Genomic DNA, 17731 nt, shown 5'->3' on the forward strand with positions numbered 1-17731 from the left:
TACCTGTATTTTTAGTTATAATGCCACTTTAGTTGGAATCTCATACTATATAAAATACTAAATATATAACTGCTCACAAGAATGTAAAGCAAACTATATAATCGATTGGTTGTATTTTTTGTAATAGTGATTGGTTTAACTTTAATGTTATGCTCTGCATTATGTAGCTTTTTTAGTCAAAATACCGCTTTTATTATTTATAATGATCAAGGCGAGTGTTTATTATTGGTGTTTAAAATTTAAGAGAATGAATTATAAACATTATTTCTTTTAATTTTTGATGAAATGCTACCAGTTGCCGTTATAATTTTTGATATCATAATGTAAAGTAGAAACCCATTTGCTTAAAAGTAATTAATTGAGAAAAAGAAAGTTCCATCAACATAAACAATTATAATTTTGGATATCATATTCCAAGATAAATCAACATTAATCACCTAATTAGAACAAAGCAAGTACTAGTGTTACACAATAGAAAAATACATCAGTTCAAAAAAAAAAAAAAAAAAAAAAGAAAAATACAGATTACAATCCATACCTAATTGGCTGAAAGATCATTTTGTTGTGTTTTGGGTTCTCTGTCTTTAGCTTATTTTATTAATTGCTAACCCAAATCTTTAGGCTGCATTAGATTTTGGTACTAAAAGATCATTAGGTGGCCCATAATGCTCTGGAAAAGGGGGAAAAAAATAAAATAAAAAATAAAATTCTACTTACTTTGGAAGGTTGAGCATATGATTATTATCATCCAGTTGTGTAGTTTTTTGGTTGCCATCTGTCCTATAGAATATGTAGGTAATACTTTTTACCTTAGCTTTATACTTCACTTTTCTCTTTTCATAAAGAGGCAGACTGATTTTATTGCTCTTGTTTAATGATAATTAGAGCACCTCTTTTGGAGGCTGACAATGATGCCCCTTCCTCCTCTTATTTTCTTTTCTTTTCTTTTTTTAATTTCTTATTATTTTATTTAGTTATCACTTACTTTTTTAATATATCAGATTTAAAAAATTATAGAAAAATATATAATTTGTGAAATTTTACAATTTTGATTTTTCTAATTAAATTATGATTGAAGTGTATGCTCATAAATTTGTAATGTTTAAAAAAATGAATTTAGTATTATTAATTAACAATTTTATTAAATAATAACTATTTTTGTATTTATGATCAAAAAATAATTTTCTATTAGCTTAAACGCACAGTAAGACTAATGTTGGCCAATAGATTTTTATATAGCTTTAAGCATTTGGATTAAAATCAAAATACTATTTTTATTATTTATAATATTCAATAATATAACGTTCATATTTGAAATGGCAAATTACAAAATATTATTTTTCTTAATATTTAATAAAACGCCAATTAAACGTTTATTAAAATAACTAACGCCGTCGGATAAAAAATAGAAATTTCGTCCACCGAAGTACGCGGTAGCACACAAAAGCTTTGATAGAGGAAGCAGAGTAGCAGCCTGAGTATGAGGTTCGTTCAAGTATTCAATTATTGTATGTATGCGTAAAGTCTAAAAGGTTCATTTTATTTATTTATTTTCATTCTTCACTATCATTATTGCTTCAATGCATTTAACACTTGAAATGCCTAATTAATGGACTACCAATTTTAGCAATTAATTCAAATTGAAACTTGAAAATGTTCTCAGAAGGAAGGAGGGGAAAATATATATATATATATATATATAATTGGTTAATTGAAAAAGATTTCATGCAATTTTATATTTTTTTTTATCATTTTATCTTACCAACACAGAAAAAATAATTTATTTTAATATAATTTTTCTATTAAATTAAAAATTATCCATTTATATTGTCACTATAATCCGCATGGATGGAATAAATGTAACTGGAAAGGCTTTAACATATACATAATAGATCTATGTATGAAAAGAATAAAGAATATAAAGAATAAGACTGAATTGAAATGGAGTCACATTCACTTATTTAATTCCATATTATTTATCATTAACAGGAGTTTTTGCAAATCACTCATCTTTAAAACAAAGTAGGGTTTAGGTATCCCTTTATCTCCATTAAACATAAAATGAAGAATGAAAAGAAGTGTGAGTGGTCCCGAACACAGTAACCCCCAATTGAATTGGGAATTAATATGATAACCAACTTGCCAACACTCTTGATCTGATGGGATTTTCCTTTTTCATTTTTGTTAAAAGGGTATTAAATCGGTGAAAGTAGAAAGTTTTTTCGATAAAATTTTATTTGTAAAATTAAAAGTTTGAAACTGCTAGTTTTACGTAAATACTGCTTTGATTGATTTGATTTAATTAATTTTCTACTTTGTTTATTTTATTTAATATGATTTGAACATAATTAAGATCTAATCAAACTTCTATTTCTATCACTTTTCTGATCTCATTTAGCAGAATTTGAATATACAAACTGATAGACATCAATCTCAAATTTAGAGATATATATATATATATAGATGAGTTGTCTCTTGAATATTATTTCTTTGTATCATTATCACATGCTAAGAGACCAATAGGAGCATCCAGTTGTATCCTTCTAAGGCCATTAAGGATGAGAAAATGATACATTCCCCAAAAAGGCTTTCTGTATGGTAAATGATATGATGGGATGAAAGGGATACCAAAAAACAAGTCTAGCCATCAAATGGGTTTAATTTCTTTCCACTGATAGACCCACACATTAAGGGCTGACCTTAGTTTTTAGGGTACTCATCATATCACAAGTATGATTTTAATTTATTTTTTTCCAATATAGTGCCCCTCATTGTTGAGTTAGTTGAGATAAATTTTGCATGCAAACTGTACTAATTTTGTAGTAGAGTCCAGTTTGTGACATAGATAACCAAGCAACTCTCACATAATAAATAAATAAATCTATAGTTGCTTATTTTCACATGGCAACATATTGATTTTTTTGCAGTACTTTTGGTTCCTTGGCAAAAATGGGAATTGCTTACATTTAGAGGTAGGGTTAGCATTCTTGTTCAAATTCTGAGTTTAACCATCATCACTCATATGTTAATCCAATCATGTAGGCCAGTTGCCTATGGTGAGCTAGCACAAAAAAATAAAAATAAATAAATAAAGGACATTTAAAGAAAGTATATATATATATATTGAAAATGATACCTTTAATAAAATTGGATATTTACAAAAAGAAAATGGTTAGTACTTTAATAGAATGATCATGACACTTCCTATGACTATTATATAGATTTCAATTTTTCAATAATTAATTTCCTTTAATATATTAAAAAATAATTATGTAGAAAATTAAGACTATTACTGTGATGAAATTGTATAAGCTAATGGCATTTTTTATATTTTAGTGTAAAATATATTGAAAAATATATTTGGACCAACTTGGCTTGACACAAAATTTCACTGTATCATACGTAAAATATTTAAAATATCCGGTGTATATTTCTTTTGATTCATATGGGGATATAACGGATCGAAATAACACTAGACTATAAATAGAAGATAGTCCTTCCCTACTCACCAAATTGATGAAAATTATTGTGATTAAGAGTAATTAAATTTGAGGCCTCACACTCCTTACATAAATAAGAAGACCGACCAGACCATATTTAATTGGCATAACCATGTATATCTTTACCAAAACAAAAATTACTCACATAAATAAGAAGACTGACCAGACCATATCTGATTGGCATAACCGTGTATATCTTTACCAAAACAAAAATTACTCTTATTGTTTTTTTTTTTTTTTTTTTTTTTTTCTTTTTGATAACCATCTTATTATTTGAGGAGTTGAGATCAAATTGATGCCGACAAGTCAAAAATATGGAATTTACACTAACTCATGAATCACTAGTTCCTTGCCCCTTAGATTGAATTGAAACAACCTTTGCTGTCCATAGACAAAGACCGCAAATGAGGTAGACATTGCTACTCTTCAAAAAATAAATGAAAGGGGCCCTATTTTTATTTATTTAATTTTTTTATAGGAGCAAAATGAAAATACAATTATTCCTATATTAATTGAGGGGAAGGAACAATATATCTAATAATAGAGGGGTAATTAAGTGAAGTGCTCCTTAGATGAATTAAAGAAAAAATTGGGTGGCCATATCAAATTCTCAAATAAATAATGGTCTTAGGGTTTAGTCTTCACTTTCCAATGAAATCTTTAAAAGACCAACATACTCATATTCTTAAGATGTCCCATTCTCCAAAAACCCACGACCACTCTCTCTTCTAAAACAATTTTCATGAAATGAAACATAATAACTCTAATTTATAAATAAGAAGATTTCATGGTCCCCCACCTCCCCAACTTAAAATTGACATGTTTATTTAATTAAACATAATTAATTAATTAATTAATTAATTAAACAATCTTATAAGGTTAAAATATAATGCTTTGCTTTGCTTAGAGAATAAAGGAGAAAAGAAAATTAATATTCCTCCACAACTTTAAAACATTCTATTGCTATTGATTAGTTACCAACTAGGACCAATTAATGATTAGAAAGTAGAAACCCATTTGGTCAAATGCAAAAAAAAGTGTATATATATGTATATTATTTTGATCAAAAGAATTACAAAGGTCTTTCCTTTTTGATCCGCCGTTTGATGGGTCCTAAAGTTCTATCTAATGAACGGCTTGGATTATGTTATTAGGTTGAATATCAAGATATGTGAGTATGAGGTGGTCTAAGGGTAGGAAGTTATGAACAAATGAAAATAAAGAATCATTCAATTTGTCCCAAGAAAAGAAAAGGTGAAATTAATGTATCTAAATAAATAAATACAATTGAAGGCCTAAAAAGACTTGATTTTGCATTGTAGTAGAAGGTCAAGAAAAGAAAAACACATACAAAGAACCTCATCATTCCAATTTGCCCTCCTTTTGAAAAAATCAACAAAACAAGAAATATCTAGGAGAAATAAATTAAACCCACAAATTTCAATAGGATAGAGGGGAAGTAAAGGAGCAAAGTCAGTTGCTCGAGGACGAAAAAGAGGGAAGAAGAAGCCAAAGAAAGCACTCAAATCAGTATCTAATGTAGAAGAAGAAAGGATTTACAAGTTATAGAAGCAGAATCTCGGTCAACTATATAGTCAAACTTTCCTACAACCCAATAACCTCACACTCTATCATCATAGAACACTGCCAACTAATATTATTAATATCAATATGCATATATAATATTATGACACATAATACATGCAGTGTGTAGTTTTTTGGATATGTAATGATATTAGTTTAATGAACTTTTTAGGGGGAAAAGAAAGAAAAGAAACACACAACAAAAGCAAGAAATTGGAAGGGAGCTCATGGAAAATTCGTGTTTTAACAAGGTTTTGCCAACCCTTTAAATCTTTATTTCTCTCCATCTTTTCCTTTTGGTAAATTTTTCTTCTTTATTTATTTTGCTTGCAACTCTTTAAATTTTTTTCCCTTTTTCTCTTCCTTTCTGCCCATTAAACAATGAAAATGGCATATTACCAATCATCCTTTCCCCTCTATAGGAAACACCCATCATTGCTCCCAACAATCCTTTTCAACCTTAGAAACCTGAGCTTCTAAGATATTCCCTCACTACCATTCTTCTCTTCTTTTTCTTTTTCTTCGTCTTTCCTTCTTTCTCTTTCCCTCAATTTAAATATCACCCATCTTTATAACCTTTTCTCTCCCCCTCCACAGCTTCTCTCTTTCTCTCTTTCTTTCAACTCTTATATTAGCATCTTCTCTTAGTTTTGGTCTTCTCCCTATAATAATAATAATAATAAAAATAATAATAATAATAATAATGGATCCTTCTTCTACAAATTCTGTCAATGGGTTTTACACTTTTCTTACTAGAGAGATCGATGATCTTGAAAGAGTTTATCTCTCTAATAACTTCATGTCAATTCAATTCCTTCAAAGGGTTCTTTCTTTGTTAAGATCTTTTCACTCTCAGTTGACTTTACTTGTTCAAAAGCTCCATTTGCCTGTTGGTGATAAGTGGCTTGATGAATATATGGATGAGAGTTCCAAGCTTTGGGAGGCTTGTCATGTCCTTAAAATAGGCATATCTGGAATGGAAAACTATTACTCTGCTGGTTTCAATATCACTTCTTCTCTTGACAATCATCGACGTCTTAGTCCCCAACTCTCTCGCCAGGTTTTTTTTTTTTATTATTCTTGATTCTTTCTTTCATTTTCTTGATTGAACACCAGTTTCTTGATTTTCTTGATCCTTTCCATTTCTTGATTGTTTTTTTTCTTGATTTTCTTGATCCTTTCTTTGATTTTTTGTTTCTTGGATATAGTAAGGAAATGAAATTTATGCAACTAACAATGAGAATAATTCCTTGAAACAGGTAATAAGGGCAATTTCTGGGTGTAGAAGAGAAGCAGCTGGATTGGAAGAGGAAAACAGAGCTTTAATGGAAACAAGAATCCAACCATTATCTTTGCGTTTCGATGAGAAAGTATCAATTGAATCGAAACTGAATGGATTCAATGGATTTAGAGGGGTTTTATATGCAATGAGAAACGTTAGTTCATTGCTTCTAATGATTCTGCTATATGGGTTAGTGTATTGCTGGCCAGAATCAAGCTTTCTAAGAGGAGGGTATGAAGGGTGTTTATTTTTTGGATCAGCTTTCATGATATCAACAGCAAGATTGCAGCAGAGAGTAGCAGCAGAGATAAACCAGATAAATGGGAGGCCAGGGATTTTGCTTTATGAGTTTAGAAGATCAAAAATGGCTATGGAGGAGCTAAGAGGAGAGCTGGAGAGGAGATGTGGACAAGGAGGAATGGTGGATTGGGAAACAGAGGTGGAGATAAGAGAGAGAGTAGAGAATTTAAGTGGGTGTTTTGGGGTTTTGAGATCTGGAGCTGAAAATATCGTTGGCCAACTTGATGATTTCTTTGATGAGATTGTTGAAGGAAGAAAGAAGCTTTTGGACTTTTGCAGTCATAGGTAGAAATTAGAAACAGAGAGAATGGTTGAAAAACTTAAAAATCTCAAAAAAAAAAAAAAAAAATACATGGTAGAGGAAGCAGTTGTTGGGGTTGTTGTACCTTTTTAACCCTTCTATTTTCTTTTAATTTTTCTTGTTTTTTAAATTTTAAATTTCTTTTTTTTTTTTCACCTCTCATGGTTCCTGTTCATTATAGCTACTATATTTAAGAAGAAAAAAAAAAAAAAAAGAAAACCTTTTCTGTGAAAACCCTAAAATTGAAAAAGAAGAGATGGGTTGGAGAAGAATTGAAAATTTGATGAAGGGACGGTCATTGTAGCATGCAAGGCCAAGCTGTTCTCTTTGGATATGAACACGAAACACCAACTTCTTGGTTCCATTTTTTAAATTATAATGGACAAAAGGGATGGAAGCTTCTTCTTCCTTTTTTTTTCTTGGCTTAATTTTTTTTCATAAATTAACATATCAGCAGGGTTGTAGTTATCTATCCTTTGCAATTTTTAATTAATTATTTTATTTTTATAATTCAAAGTGGTTTTCGCTCTCGTTCCAGTTTCATAACCTCTAGTTGTTATAGTAAAAAGACTAATGATGGGGAAGGGTGGATGATTATGACTGTTGTAGCAATAGTAGTAATATAGTAGGGCAAGGCAAGACTGTGAGGTTCCTGGTTTTAGCTTTAATTTAAAAAGAAAAAGACTTTTGCTTTGATCTAAGGAGAAGGACGAGAAGAAGATGAAAAGCTTTTGTCTGATTCACTGCACTTTAAAGAAAATGATATTTGATGATGACTTAGTTCTCTCTTCCTGACATGTCTCTTCTTTCTATCCGCTAATTATAATTATGTTTGCCAATTATTACTTTTTTTTTCCCCTTCTCTTCCTTCTTTTGGGGTCTAAGAGAAAATATAAAATGGCAGAAAATTGGTCACTTGGTGTTGTAAACCGTATCTCATGCTTTTTGTCCCTTGCCGGAAATTCATGCCTTGCCTCCCTTGGAGGGTTCCACATGAGAATGGGAGATTATTAATTATTAAAGAAATGTAATATTATAATACTGGTAATAATAATAATAATGGAGAAAAAGAAAGAAAGAAAACATAACGACAAAATGTAAATGAATAAAGAAAGGTAGCTGGCTAGGAAAAATTTTATGGCAGCAAAGCAAAGCAAAGCAAAGGGAAAGGGTTGTGTTCCAACAAAGCTGTGGGCAGCCAGCTTACTGTGAATGATGAAAGCTCTTTAAACCACAGAACCAACCTCTTTAATTATCACTAGCAATCATGTCCTTCCATACTCCCAACAAGATTTGAAAAGTGAAATTACAATGCTAAAGCAAAATATTGACACCAGCTAAAGTCCAAATAATAAATTCCGCTTCTTACCCTCCTTTTTTCTTCTTCTTTTTCATGCATAGCATACACGGTCAGGTATTTTGTTATCAACAGAAGTTTACGTCTCAACAAGACAACTGTAGAATCAATTTCTCATGCTCAGAAAAGCACATTTAAGACCGCGGTAAGTAACTGCACTGCAAAATACAAATCTTGTGAGGAGGCAAAGGACCTTAAATTCTGCATCATGATCATGATATGTTTTGTGGGGGGGGGGGGGGGGTGGGAACGAAAATTGCGGGTCATTTTTTCTTGCTAAACAGATACTTCACACGTCTTGTGTGTTTACCTCAAAATGACACATTCATCATGGAAACAAAGACCATATAGGATGGAGAACAATCATAAGCAGAGCAAGGAGAAAATTTTAGCTGACTGAGTTCACAAAATTTTCAAGTATTCTTGTAATCTTTACAAAATCAGGAAAACACTGAGAAAATTTATGATGCTATATTTTTCTCAATGTATCCAGAAGATTCACCTATATTTATAATTTACAAGACAATGAATGAAAAATATGTGTGGAATAAAATTGGCTAGTTAACATGAGGAATGAACAAGAAGCCAAAGCCAAGAAAATCATCAACAAATGGATGCAAGTTGCCTCTTTCACATATTCAAAACTCAAAACCTGGCATTGCAAACTGAGAGGCAAATGTCTCAACCCGGTTTCGGAGCTCAATGATATCTCTACTGTTTTGGAGACCCTTGAGAAAATCTTTCTGGAATTTGCCATGTTCCCTTTGTATTATACATGTAATCTGGGCTGCTCTGAGAAGAAAGTCAGCTATGGTTTCAAAATCACCCTCTAAACAGCCTCTTGATGTCATAGCAGGAGTGCCTGACAGGAGAGGAATACAGTAAATCTCAGAAATTGAACGATAAACACAGACTTCACCAACAAATTGTTATGATATTTAGGCATACGCATCCATGACTCAATAATTAAAGTTCAGGCAATCCAATCAATTCAAGAATAATTATCTCTGGTGGCATATTTAAGCTAATGTGAGGTCCATTTTTTGCTGTTCATAAAATTATCTTAAATTTCATATGTAAGGCCATGTTTAGCAAGTGGTACTGAAATGTAATACTATAATGCAATCAAATATAATTTTAATATTATATTTATACTAAAAATTTTGACTACATTATATCATATCTCATTGCGGCTTACCAAATGTAGCCTAAGATGAAAAGATTACAACTTACCGATTCTCACTCCACCGAGACAAATAGCGCCGTTGTCACCAAATATAGCACTTTTATTCAGGGTGATGTGGCACATTTCACATACTTTCTCATAATTCTTGCCTGGAAAGAAAAGAACAAGAGCATAGTCATTACAAAAAGGAAAATGCATTTAAACATTGAAGTTATGAAGAATATATACTGATTCTTGACATCATAAATACATATACAATGTATGAGCAAACACACAGTTCTGCATGCATAGGGGAAAAGAGATATTACACAACCAAAAATGGTAAGGTCCAGACAAGTTCGCAGGGGGTGTACATATTCACAAGTTAACTGTTGAAGCTATTACATTTTCCACTTAAAACACTGCCATTTCAATGATAAGATTTTACTGCTAAAGCAAACGGGTCAAATGGAGTCCCTACAATAACATAAAGTGCAATGTGATAGTAAGTGGAATCAATAATCAACAGGATTAGAAGTTAGACCAGCACTCGAAAGCACACAACTCAGACTAGTTTTTGTTTGGCAAGCCAGGACCTAAATTACTTTCCTCCAATGATTCCCTTCTCTAGACCATCATAGTGCATTCAAGATCTGTCATCATCTTCTGGGCCCTAACTGAAACCAAAATTAACCCTAGTGCCCAAGGCAACTATTTATGATATCAAGAAGCTAAAGGGAGAAAGGATGAGCCTTCAATAAGAGAAAATATTAAACTAGAATGGTACTTCCACTGTTCTTGTCAAAAATCTCTATTTGACAAGGCTTCTTCCTAGACTTGATCTGATAGCCTGACACATCATAAAGACCCCTTAAAATATCTGAGTCACATTTTGCTAGAATTTTCTGATAACAAAAAGAACCAAACAAAAAGTATAATGACTGAATATCAAGTATTCAATTAAAGAGAACACGGTCTTGGAAAAGTACAAGGAAAAAATAAAAGATATTAAATTATTATAGCACTATGAGATGAATTTGTTCCAGATAGCCACAAATACATCATGAATATATAATCCAGAGAACAAATAGCAGTTGCTGTAACTCCATATTGATGCACATTGCTGATCCATAGGACACTAAAGGGGCAAAAAGAATAACAATTTGACATGGAAAAGCAATTTCATGACATGCTTCATCAAATAGAGTTTCTTTATAGCTTAGCTAGCGACCTTGCACAAAACCACAGCAGTCAACAAATCATCAATATATCAAACACCCTCCAAGTGTCAGGCTTGATACAGAATGATCTCTTCACAACATTGTAAGAATTCAGTTGTCATTGACAAGCAAATCTATCAAGCTATAAAGCAAGTGTCCATCCATTTCGGAAATATCTAATATTAGAAAAAGGCTAATCCTGTATGTAAAGCATGTATCTGGAACAGAGTTCTCTCCCACACCGCTTCAACAAGAGTAGATTTGGATTCTGGCAAGCAAATACTTTGTTTTTGCTCTGCGGATTCGATTGAAAACAGAACAGCAGACACTCTTTCTCGGTAAGAAAAGTCTTTTTCCCTTTTTTTTTTTTCTCCGCATCTCTTTGGAAAGGAGTGTATCCTTTTGTGTTCAATTCTTTTCTTGTCTAAATAGAAAAGATTTTTCTGAAAAGTTAAAAAAGAAAAAGATTTTATGCCATTCTGACCCTAGTTCCAAAATGCATTCAAAAGGTTCCTAATTTCTTGCATAAACTACACTATATTGACAGGGGATGTGGCATGGACTTCCACAAGAAGCTCCCTAAGTTCTATACAATGTGGAAGCACACATCTAATCATCTTTATAAGTGTTCCAACATTTGTCAGCCACTATTGACCAATGATATTTCCACACAGAAAAAACCACTCAGTCTCCCAAGCAAAAGATAACATTACAACATGTCAACATCAAACAAGTACACATGCATGCAAACGCATATAATTCTATATCTACACAAACCTGCTAAGCCTAGAGTAGTTAGATCCCAGAGCAATAAATGGTTGTCAGTGCCCCCAGTCACCAATCTGCATTTTCTTCTCAACAAGGCAGATGCTAATGCCTGGGAATTTTTCTTCACCTGTTGCATGTATGCTTTGTACTCTGGAGTAGCTACTTGTTTTAAGGCTATGGCAAGAGCAGCAATGTGATTGTTGTGAGGACCACCTTGTAACAATGGATGAACGGCAAAGTTTATCCTTTCTTCAAAATCATAATGGCTAGTACCATCATTATGACTAAGAAGCATGCCTTGCTTCCTTGATTTTGGGCCTTTCCTGTAAAAAATTATTCCTCCTCTAGGACCTCGAAGACTTTTGTGAGTCGTGGAGGTGACAATATCACAATAATCAAATGGACTTGCACATTCCTGTTAAAGGGGAGAGCAAATGTTATTGTAAGAAGAAAGTTAACAGCAAAATATTCATTTTACATGGTTTAAACCAAGTGGCTTGTTTTATTCGCATGAAGGATTTTAATTTTTTTTCCCTTTTGATAAGTAGTTTTCTGAATATAGACATTGTTCCTTTCAAAAAAGGAAAAAAAAAAAAAAAAAGAATGAACGTAGCAAAAATACATATGCATGCACTTTGAAGTGAAGAAAATAGTAAAACCAATATAATATTAATACTGCCTCCATCCCATTTTGTTTACTTGTTATTCCTTTTTTGGATGTCCCAAAATGTTTGCAAAGTTTTTAAATTTATATACTTAAACAATTATTTTTCTCATAATAACCTTTATGATTGTTCATTAAATGAATGACTTTTATTAATATCTTAATGAGTTAAGGGTAAACAATGACAAAATAATTTTTGTTGACTAAATTCTTAATATGCGTATTTTGTCAAACCATACAAACAAAATGGGATGGAGGAAGTAGTATAAACATTCATAGAAAGAAAAATAGTAAATCATTCAATTCAAAGTTTAACACAAGTAACAAACTGCAACTAAAGGGGTGGAGAGATCAAGAGAGAAATGAATGATCACAATCGTATCTAACATTTTCAATACCAACAACATTATGCAAATTTCTAATACATAAGTTTCAGGAAAAATAAATGGCAGCCTAGCACCATTGTTTCAAAATCAAACTACATCATGCACCTCGTTTTTTACACCACAAGTTAATTTCCCAACACCTGCTAGTTAAAAATTATACAATAACCCAGCTACTGTTAGATCATTAGTCTAAAATCTAACTCTAGATACATTGATCTTGATAATTCATCAATTGCAGATGAGATTAATCGCATCAAAAACAATAAAATGCTATTTGATTCCAATTCTAGATTAAGCTTAGATGCCTGATCTCGCTTTTGTTGTTGCTTTGTCTTACTAAAGTTGATTGATAGTAACTACACAAACCATCTATTTAACACCTTTATTTGTTTGAGCTCATTTAGATGTATTTCTCAAATTTTAGTTAACTCCTACAATGTATATTAATCTAATGCATTTTGGAAATTCTACAACCTTTACATTATAGCCCCATTTATACTATAGTATAAATTACCAGCACTGATATAAATCTATATGGATCCAAGAAAGTTGCAAAATAACTTATTTGTATTTACATACTAAAAATACAAGTGGTTCAATTGATCGCTCATTTGCAGAGTGCCAATGCTGTAGCTTCAAATTCTAAACCAATATACATACTAATCAGAATGTAAATAATTAGGAACCCTAAGAAATTATGCTCTAGTAACTGCCTCTCAAAACAGAAAAAAGCGCCAAAGTTTCGTACAAGAACAAAGTGAATTTAGAACATACAAGAACATCAATCATAGAACGACGCTTGAATAACAATAAGTCCAAATATCCACATTAAAGCATATTAAAATTCAAAGAATTTCAAACCTTCGCTGCCACAAGACCGCTGATATGAGCCATATCGCACATCAACACTGCTCCAATCTTATCTGCAACTTGCCTAAATCTGGCATAATCCCACTCCCTTGGATATGAGCTGCCACCACAAATAAGTATCTTGGGTCTAAAATCCATGGCCTTATCCTCCATCTTATCATAATCAATATATCCAGTATGAGGATTCACTTTGTAAGGCAAACTCTCAAAGAAAATCGATGAAGCAGACACATTTTTACCTCCTGGAGTATAATATCCATGACTCAAATGCCCACCAGAAGGTGAATCTAAACCCATAATCCGATCTCCAGGTAATAAAAGCCCTGTGTAAACCGCAAAATTGGCAGAAGTACATGAATATGGCTGCACATTGACGCCCCATTTATCAGAATCAAGCCCAAAGGCTGCTAACGCCCGATTGCAACACATCACTTCAATTTGGTCTATAAACTGATTACCCGTATAATACCTAGCTCCAGGTAGTCCTTCAGAGTATTTATTTGTCAAGTGGCTACCAAGAGCTTCCATCACTGCACGGCAAACAAAATTCTCCGATGCTATAAGTTCAATCCCTTTCACCTGCCTCTGCTTCTCTTTCTCCATAATTTCATGAATTTCTGGGTCTGCCAAAGGAAGTGGCTGGTTCCCCCAGCCTCGGACAATGGCTCGTCGACACTCCAGCCCTGGTTCAATAGCAGGGCGCTTAGGCGGATTCGGCGATGATGATGATGAAGACGATGATTGACCATCTCTTTGCCTCTTTATACACATTGGATGTCCCAAAATGCTAAAATTCTCCTCTTCTTCAATCTGATTTTCATTTTTCTCTACTGGATTCTCCTCTTTCTGGTCAAGTAATTGCAACGGAATCGGACTCGATGCTGAGTGCGAATGAAACCCAAGCGACAGACCAGATTGAGCTTGCGATAAATCCATTTTTCAAACTCACTCACAAATCAACAATTATATCGAAAATAGAAAAAAAAAAAATCAGAGACTTTAAATTCAAGGATATGAGTAGAAACAACAGAAGCAGCGACAACAACGCCTGAAGCAGTTACACCGAAAATAACGAATTCTAGGGTTTGAAGAGGAAGAAGAAGCAGAAGCTTCCATATAATTTCAAAATTACACTGAAACCCTAATTCAAAGATAGTAGAACACTTCGCTATTGCGAAAATCCTTTAATTTGAGAAAAAGAAGAAGCCCGAGCATATACGTTGATAAAAGAGAAGAGGGGGATGAACCTGGATGGAATATTGTTTCTTCGGAGGGTGGGCGGGTAACCGGCAATAGCCTGTAACGCGATCGTTTTTATTATTACACGTGGCAGTCTCTAACTTGGACGGAATAACAGTTAGGTTCACTAGGGTACGACCACCTGGACTGGCTTGCTTTTTCAATTTTTTATTCTAGTTCTTTCTTTGACTGACTTGGAAATTGATGACTGGGCCACGCCAGTGGCGTACAGCGCGTTGTGGGCCCAATAAATATTTTATTTTTGGACCAAAGCCCATACCGACGCAGCCCGCGAAACGCCAACAAAAAGAAAGACAAGAAGCAAAAATAAAATAAAGAAGCAAGCTTCTGGCAATGGAGTCTTCTCCTCATCCGCTTTCGCACTGGGATTATTTCGTAGTATTGATTCTGCGTCCGATCATCGCTGTTTCTTTTGTGGTTTTGTTTATATCTCTGGGTTTGTCTATCTTTTCGCTGTTAACCACTTAATTATTATTTGATTAGTCTGATTTTACTTTTTATGCGCTGATTTGAGGATTTCGTTTGGTGTAAAATAATTGCAGGATGGCTTTTGGCATGGAAGCTGGTGCTGGTACATGTACCTCTAGTGCAAGAGATATTCGGTTTGCGTAAAAAGCCCGTTAAACCGAAACCCAAGACCCGTCGCTTTTCCAGATATTACAACTCCATTAATGCAAGAAATTCTGCTGCTGGGTAATATAATCTGTTCAATTCCTATTATTTCTTAATTATTTGGTTCAGTCGTTCAAAAATCTGTTTTTATTTGTGTGAATCTTATCAATTTCAGTCTTGCAGCATTTTAAGTCTATATTTGGCGCAAATTTTAGTGATCATTCGCCCAAAAAATGTACCTTTGAAACTGAAGTGTCAATTTCAACTTTTAGCTGTCCATAACTATTAGGTGTCTCTACAGCAGGCCTTTTTTGCTCTAATTTCCTTTCCCATCTGATTTTCATAATGAAATTACTCAAGGCATGAAAAATGAAAATGCAGAGTACTCTTAAATGTTTTTAGCTAAGAGTACTTTCTTGGTAACTTCTTATTACTACTGGAGTTTAGGGGTTTTTTTGTATTTTTTCAGTTGGGTTCTATTTTTTGTAGTTTTTGCTAAAGGAAATTGCCTCCAACAGAAAGAACAAGGATCTGTCACCTTAGACAAGCTATTACTTCTAGTTGCATGTTTTTCGATGTATTGGTTTGTGAATTTGTTCCTTTCCTCTAGTAACTCATACCCATCCTTTGGTACAAATGAATTTGAAGAATAGAATTCATTCTCAAATGGTAGAATTTTGTTATAGTTGTGTTGAATTCCGCAAAATTTTAATACAATGTAGTAAGTGAATATTTTTATTCATATCAAACACGACACTCAAAATGAATTCTACAAAAGGTTTTGAAACTCATTTCCAACAATGCAGTAGAATAACCTGATTCAGTTAATTTTGGGAATATTCAGACTACAAAGAATTTGAGGTCCATCTGACATTCTGAGTTTCATGGGATTTTTTGTTACCATGAAGTAGAGAGTTCAAGTTCTAATCACTGGATATGGACACATATAAGCATGTTCTAATCATTTTCTGGGGTAGAACTCTATATTCTTTGTGCATGCATATAGACATAAATATGCACAACTTAGTTCAGGTTCCATTTGAATTTGCATTGTTTGATGGCTACCGTTGTAAAATCTCATGATAAAATTGGTGGCAATGCAGAATGAAGATATCTGGATCAGCAGGAGATCAAACTTCTTGAATTCTTGCAGATTGTTGCCAGGGAGACAAAGTGAAGGAACAAATCTAAACTCCTTGTTGGATCCCAACAAAGGAATCTACAATGCAGATAATCAGAGGTTTACATGTTTTGTATATAGTTTCGTTGGCATTCTGAAATTCATATAAGAAAATCCATAGTAGTTGGGAATTTCATTTAATTCCAAGTTCCATGAAATCTGATTTTTTTAAAAAAAAAAAAAAATTTTATAATCATTTAAGTGTATGTTTATGGTCATCGCATTGGAAAGGAATATGCAAATCAACAAAGGGTGAATTGTTATTTACTTCCTCTAATTTCGTGTTTGGTTTTGCTTCTGTCCCAAATAATTTGTTTTCTTTTTGACAAAATTGGCATAGGATTATTGATTTCAGTAACTTGGATCTAATTATTCTATTTGCTACTTTCTGAAAATTTATGGGTTTTATTGTATTTTTTTCTCTTTTTTGGAGTTTTACTAGTTGAGTTTATGATGGCAGTGGTGGCAAGAATATGAAAATTTACAAATAAAATGAGGGTAAAATTGACATTCTAACTTAAACAAGAAACTTAATAGAATAAATTCGAGTTAAATGAATTGAGAACAGAAGAACGATTATATTAATATTTGAAAACACTAGTCTTTACTTGTCTAATTTAATATTTTTTTTTTTCCTTGATGGAAAGAAAGAAGAGAGCAAAACCTTTACTTCCCAAAGGCTAGAAATATAATTTCATATTTGGCTGCATCGTGCATGTTTTTTTTTTTTTTTTTTTGAATTTAAAATGAGAAACTTTATTACGAAATCAAGAAATCAAGTAGAACAGGAGGTGGTACAGAATTCCAATCCCCTAAGCCTGCTTCGGAATGTGCAGCTACATTCGCAGACCTATAAACAAAATTACATTTTGCGACTGGTATCTCAGATAAAAGAGATTTGCAGTCCTGAATTATCAAACCAAAAGCAGACGAGTCATTCGTAGTAACATTGTTAATGACATTTGCAACTGACTGAGAATCGGTTTCCAACAAAATATAATTCCATTCGTGATCCTTAGTCCAGCTTAAAGCTTCTCTTACGGCTATGGCCTCAACCACCTTAGCATTGAAAAATCCCGGAAATCTCCACGCTTTGCCAGTAATAAACTCAGAGGCTGAATTCCTAACTACTGTGCCAATATCCACATAACCATAAGCCACTCCAGTTGAAGCATCCGTGTTCACCTTTAACCAGTTGAACGGGGGTGGACTCCATGTATGATTAGAGGTTACTGGAGAAGGAGCACCCAAACCATGAAGCTTAGCTTCCTTCCATGCGTGC

The 17731-nt window shown here is 32.9% G+C and overlaps 3 protein-coding genes across 4 annotated transcripts; 2 read left to right on the top strand and 1 right to left on the bottom strand.

Moving 5' to 3' along the window:
- Positions 1-4987: 4987 nt before the first annotated feature.
- LOC105638863 (BPS1-like protein) lies at positions 4988-7483 on the top strand. Its single transcript, XM_012222744.4, has 2 exons — positions 4988-6144; positions 6344-7483. The coding sequence occupies exons 1-2, from the start codon at positions 5788-5790 to the stop codon at positions 6953-6955; spliced, it is 969 nt and encodes a 322-aa protein (XP_012078134.1). The 5' UTR covers positions 4988-5787; the 3' UTR covers positions 6956-7483.
- A 1207-nt stretch (positions 7484-8690) lies between these two features.
- SHM7 (serine hydroxymethyltransferase 7) lies at positions 8691-14625 on the bottom strand. The gene is made up of 4 exons (XM_012222745.4): positions 13389-14625; positions 11487-11892; positions 9558-9659; positions 8691-9186 (listed from the first exon to the last, which is right to left on the bottom strand). The coding sequence occupies exons 1-4, from the start codon at positions 14331-14333 to the stop codon at positions 8963-8965; spliced, it is 1677 nt and encodes a 558-aa protein (XP_012078135.1). The 5' UTR covers positions 14334-14625; the 3' UTR covers positions 8691-8962.
- A 309-nt stretch (positions 14626-14934) lies between these two features.
- Positions 14935-16726, top strand: LOC105638865 (uncharacterized). Of its 2 annotated transcripts, XM_012222746.4 has the most exons (3): positions 14935-15093; positions 15200-15350; positions 16373-16726. In XM_012222746.4, the coding sequence occupies exons 1-3, from the start codon at positions 14991-14993 to the stop codon at positions 16410-16412; spliced, it is 294 nt and encodes a 97-aa protein (XP_012078136.1). In that variant the 5' UTR covers positions 14935-14990; the 3' UTR covers positions 16413-16726. The 2 variants fall into 2 exon arrangements, with proteins under 2 accessions (XP_012078136.1, XP_089581805.1); XM_089725679.1 differs by lacking the exon at positions 16373-16726 and having other exon boundaries at positions 15200-15354.
- Positions 16727-17731: the final 1005 nt, after the last annotated feature.

The sequence above is a fragment of the Jatropha curcas genome, chromosome 9 (assembly GCF_041381405.1).
Source record: "Jatropha curcas cultivar XTBG-Jc1 chromosome 9, XTBG_Jcur_1.0, whole genome shotgun sequence".
Taxonomy (NCBI): Eukaryota; Viridiplantae; Streptophyta; class Magnoliopsida; order Malpighiales; family Euphorbiaceae; genus Jatropha; species Jatropha curcas.

Coding starts and splice junctions, on each gene's coding strand:
- LOC105638865 (XM_012222746.4), top strand. CDS start 14,991: ATGGAGTCTTCTCCTCATCCGCTTTCGCACTGGGATTATTTCGTAGTA. Junction 15,094..15,199: donor GGTTTTGTTTATATCTCTGG/GTTTGTCTATCT, acceptor AAATAATTGCAG/GATGGCTTTTGGCATGGAAG. Junction 15,351..16,372: donor GCAAGAAATTCTGCTGCTGG/GTAATATAATCT, acceptor GTGGCAATGCAG/AATGAAGATATCTGGATCAG.
- SHM7 (XM_012222745.4), bottom strand. CDS start 14,333: ATGGATTTATCGCAAGCTCAATCTGGTCTGTCGCTTGGGTTTCATTCG. Junction 11,893..13,388: donor GCGGTCTTGTGGCAGCGAAG/GTTTGAAATTCT, acceptor CCCCTTTAACAG/GAATGTGCAAGTCCATTTGA. Junction 9,660..11,486: donor AACTACTCTAGGCTTAGCAG/GTTTGTGTAGAT, acceptor TTTTCTTTCCAG/GCAAGAATTATGAGAAAGTA.
- LOC105638863 (XM_012222744.4), top strand. CDS start 5,788: ATGGATCCTTCTTCTACAAATTCTGTCAATGGGTTTTACACTTTTCTT. Junction 6,145..6,343: donor GTCCCCAACTCTCTCGCCAG/GTTTTTTTTTTT, acceptor TCCTTGAAACAG/GTAATAAGGGCAATTTCTGG.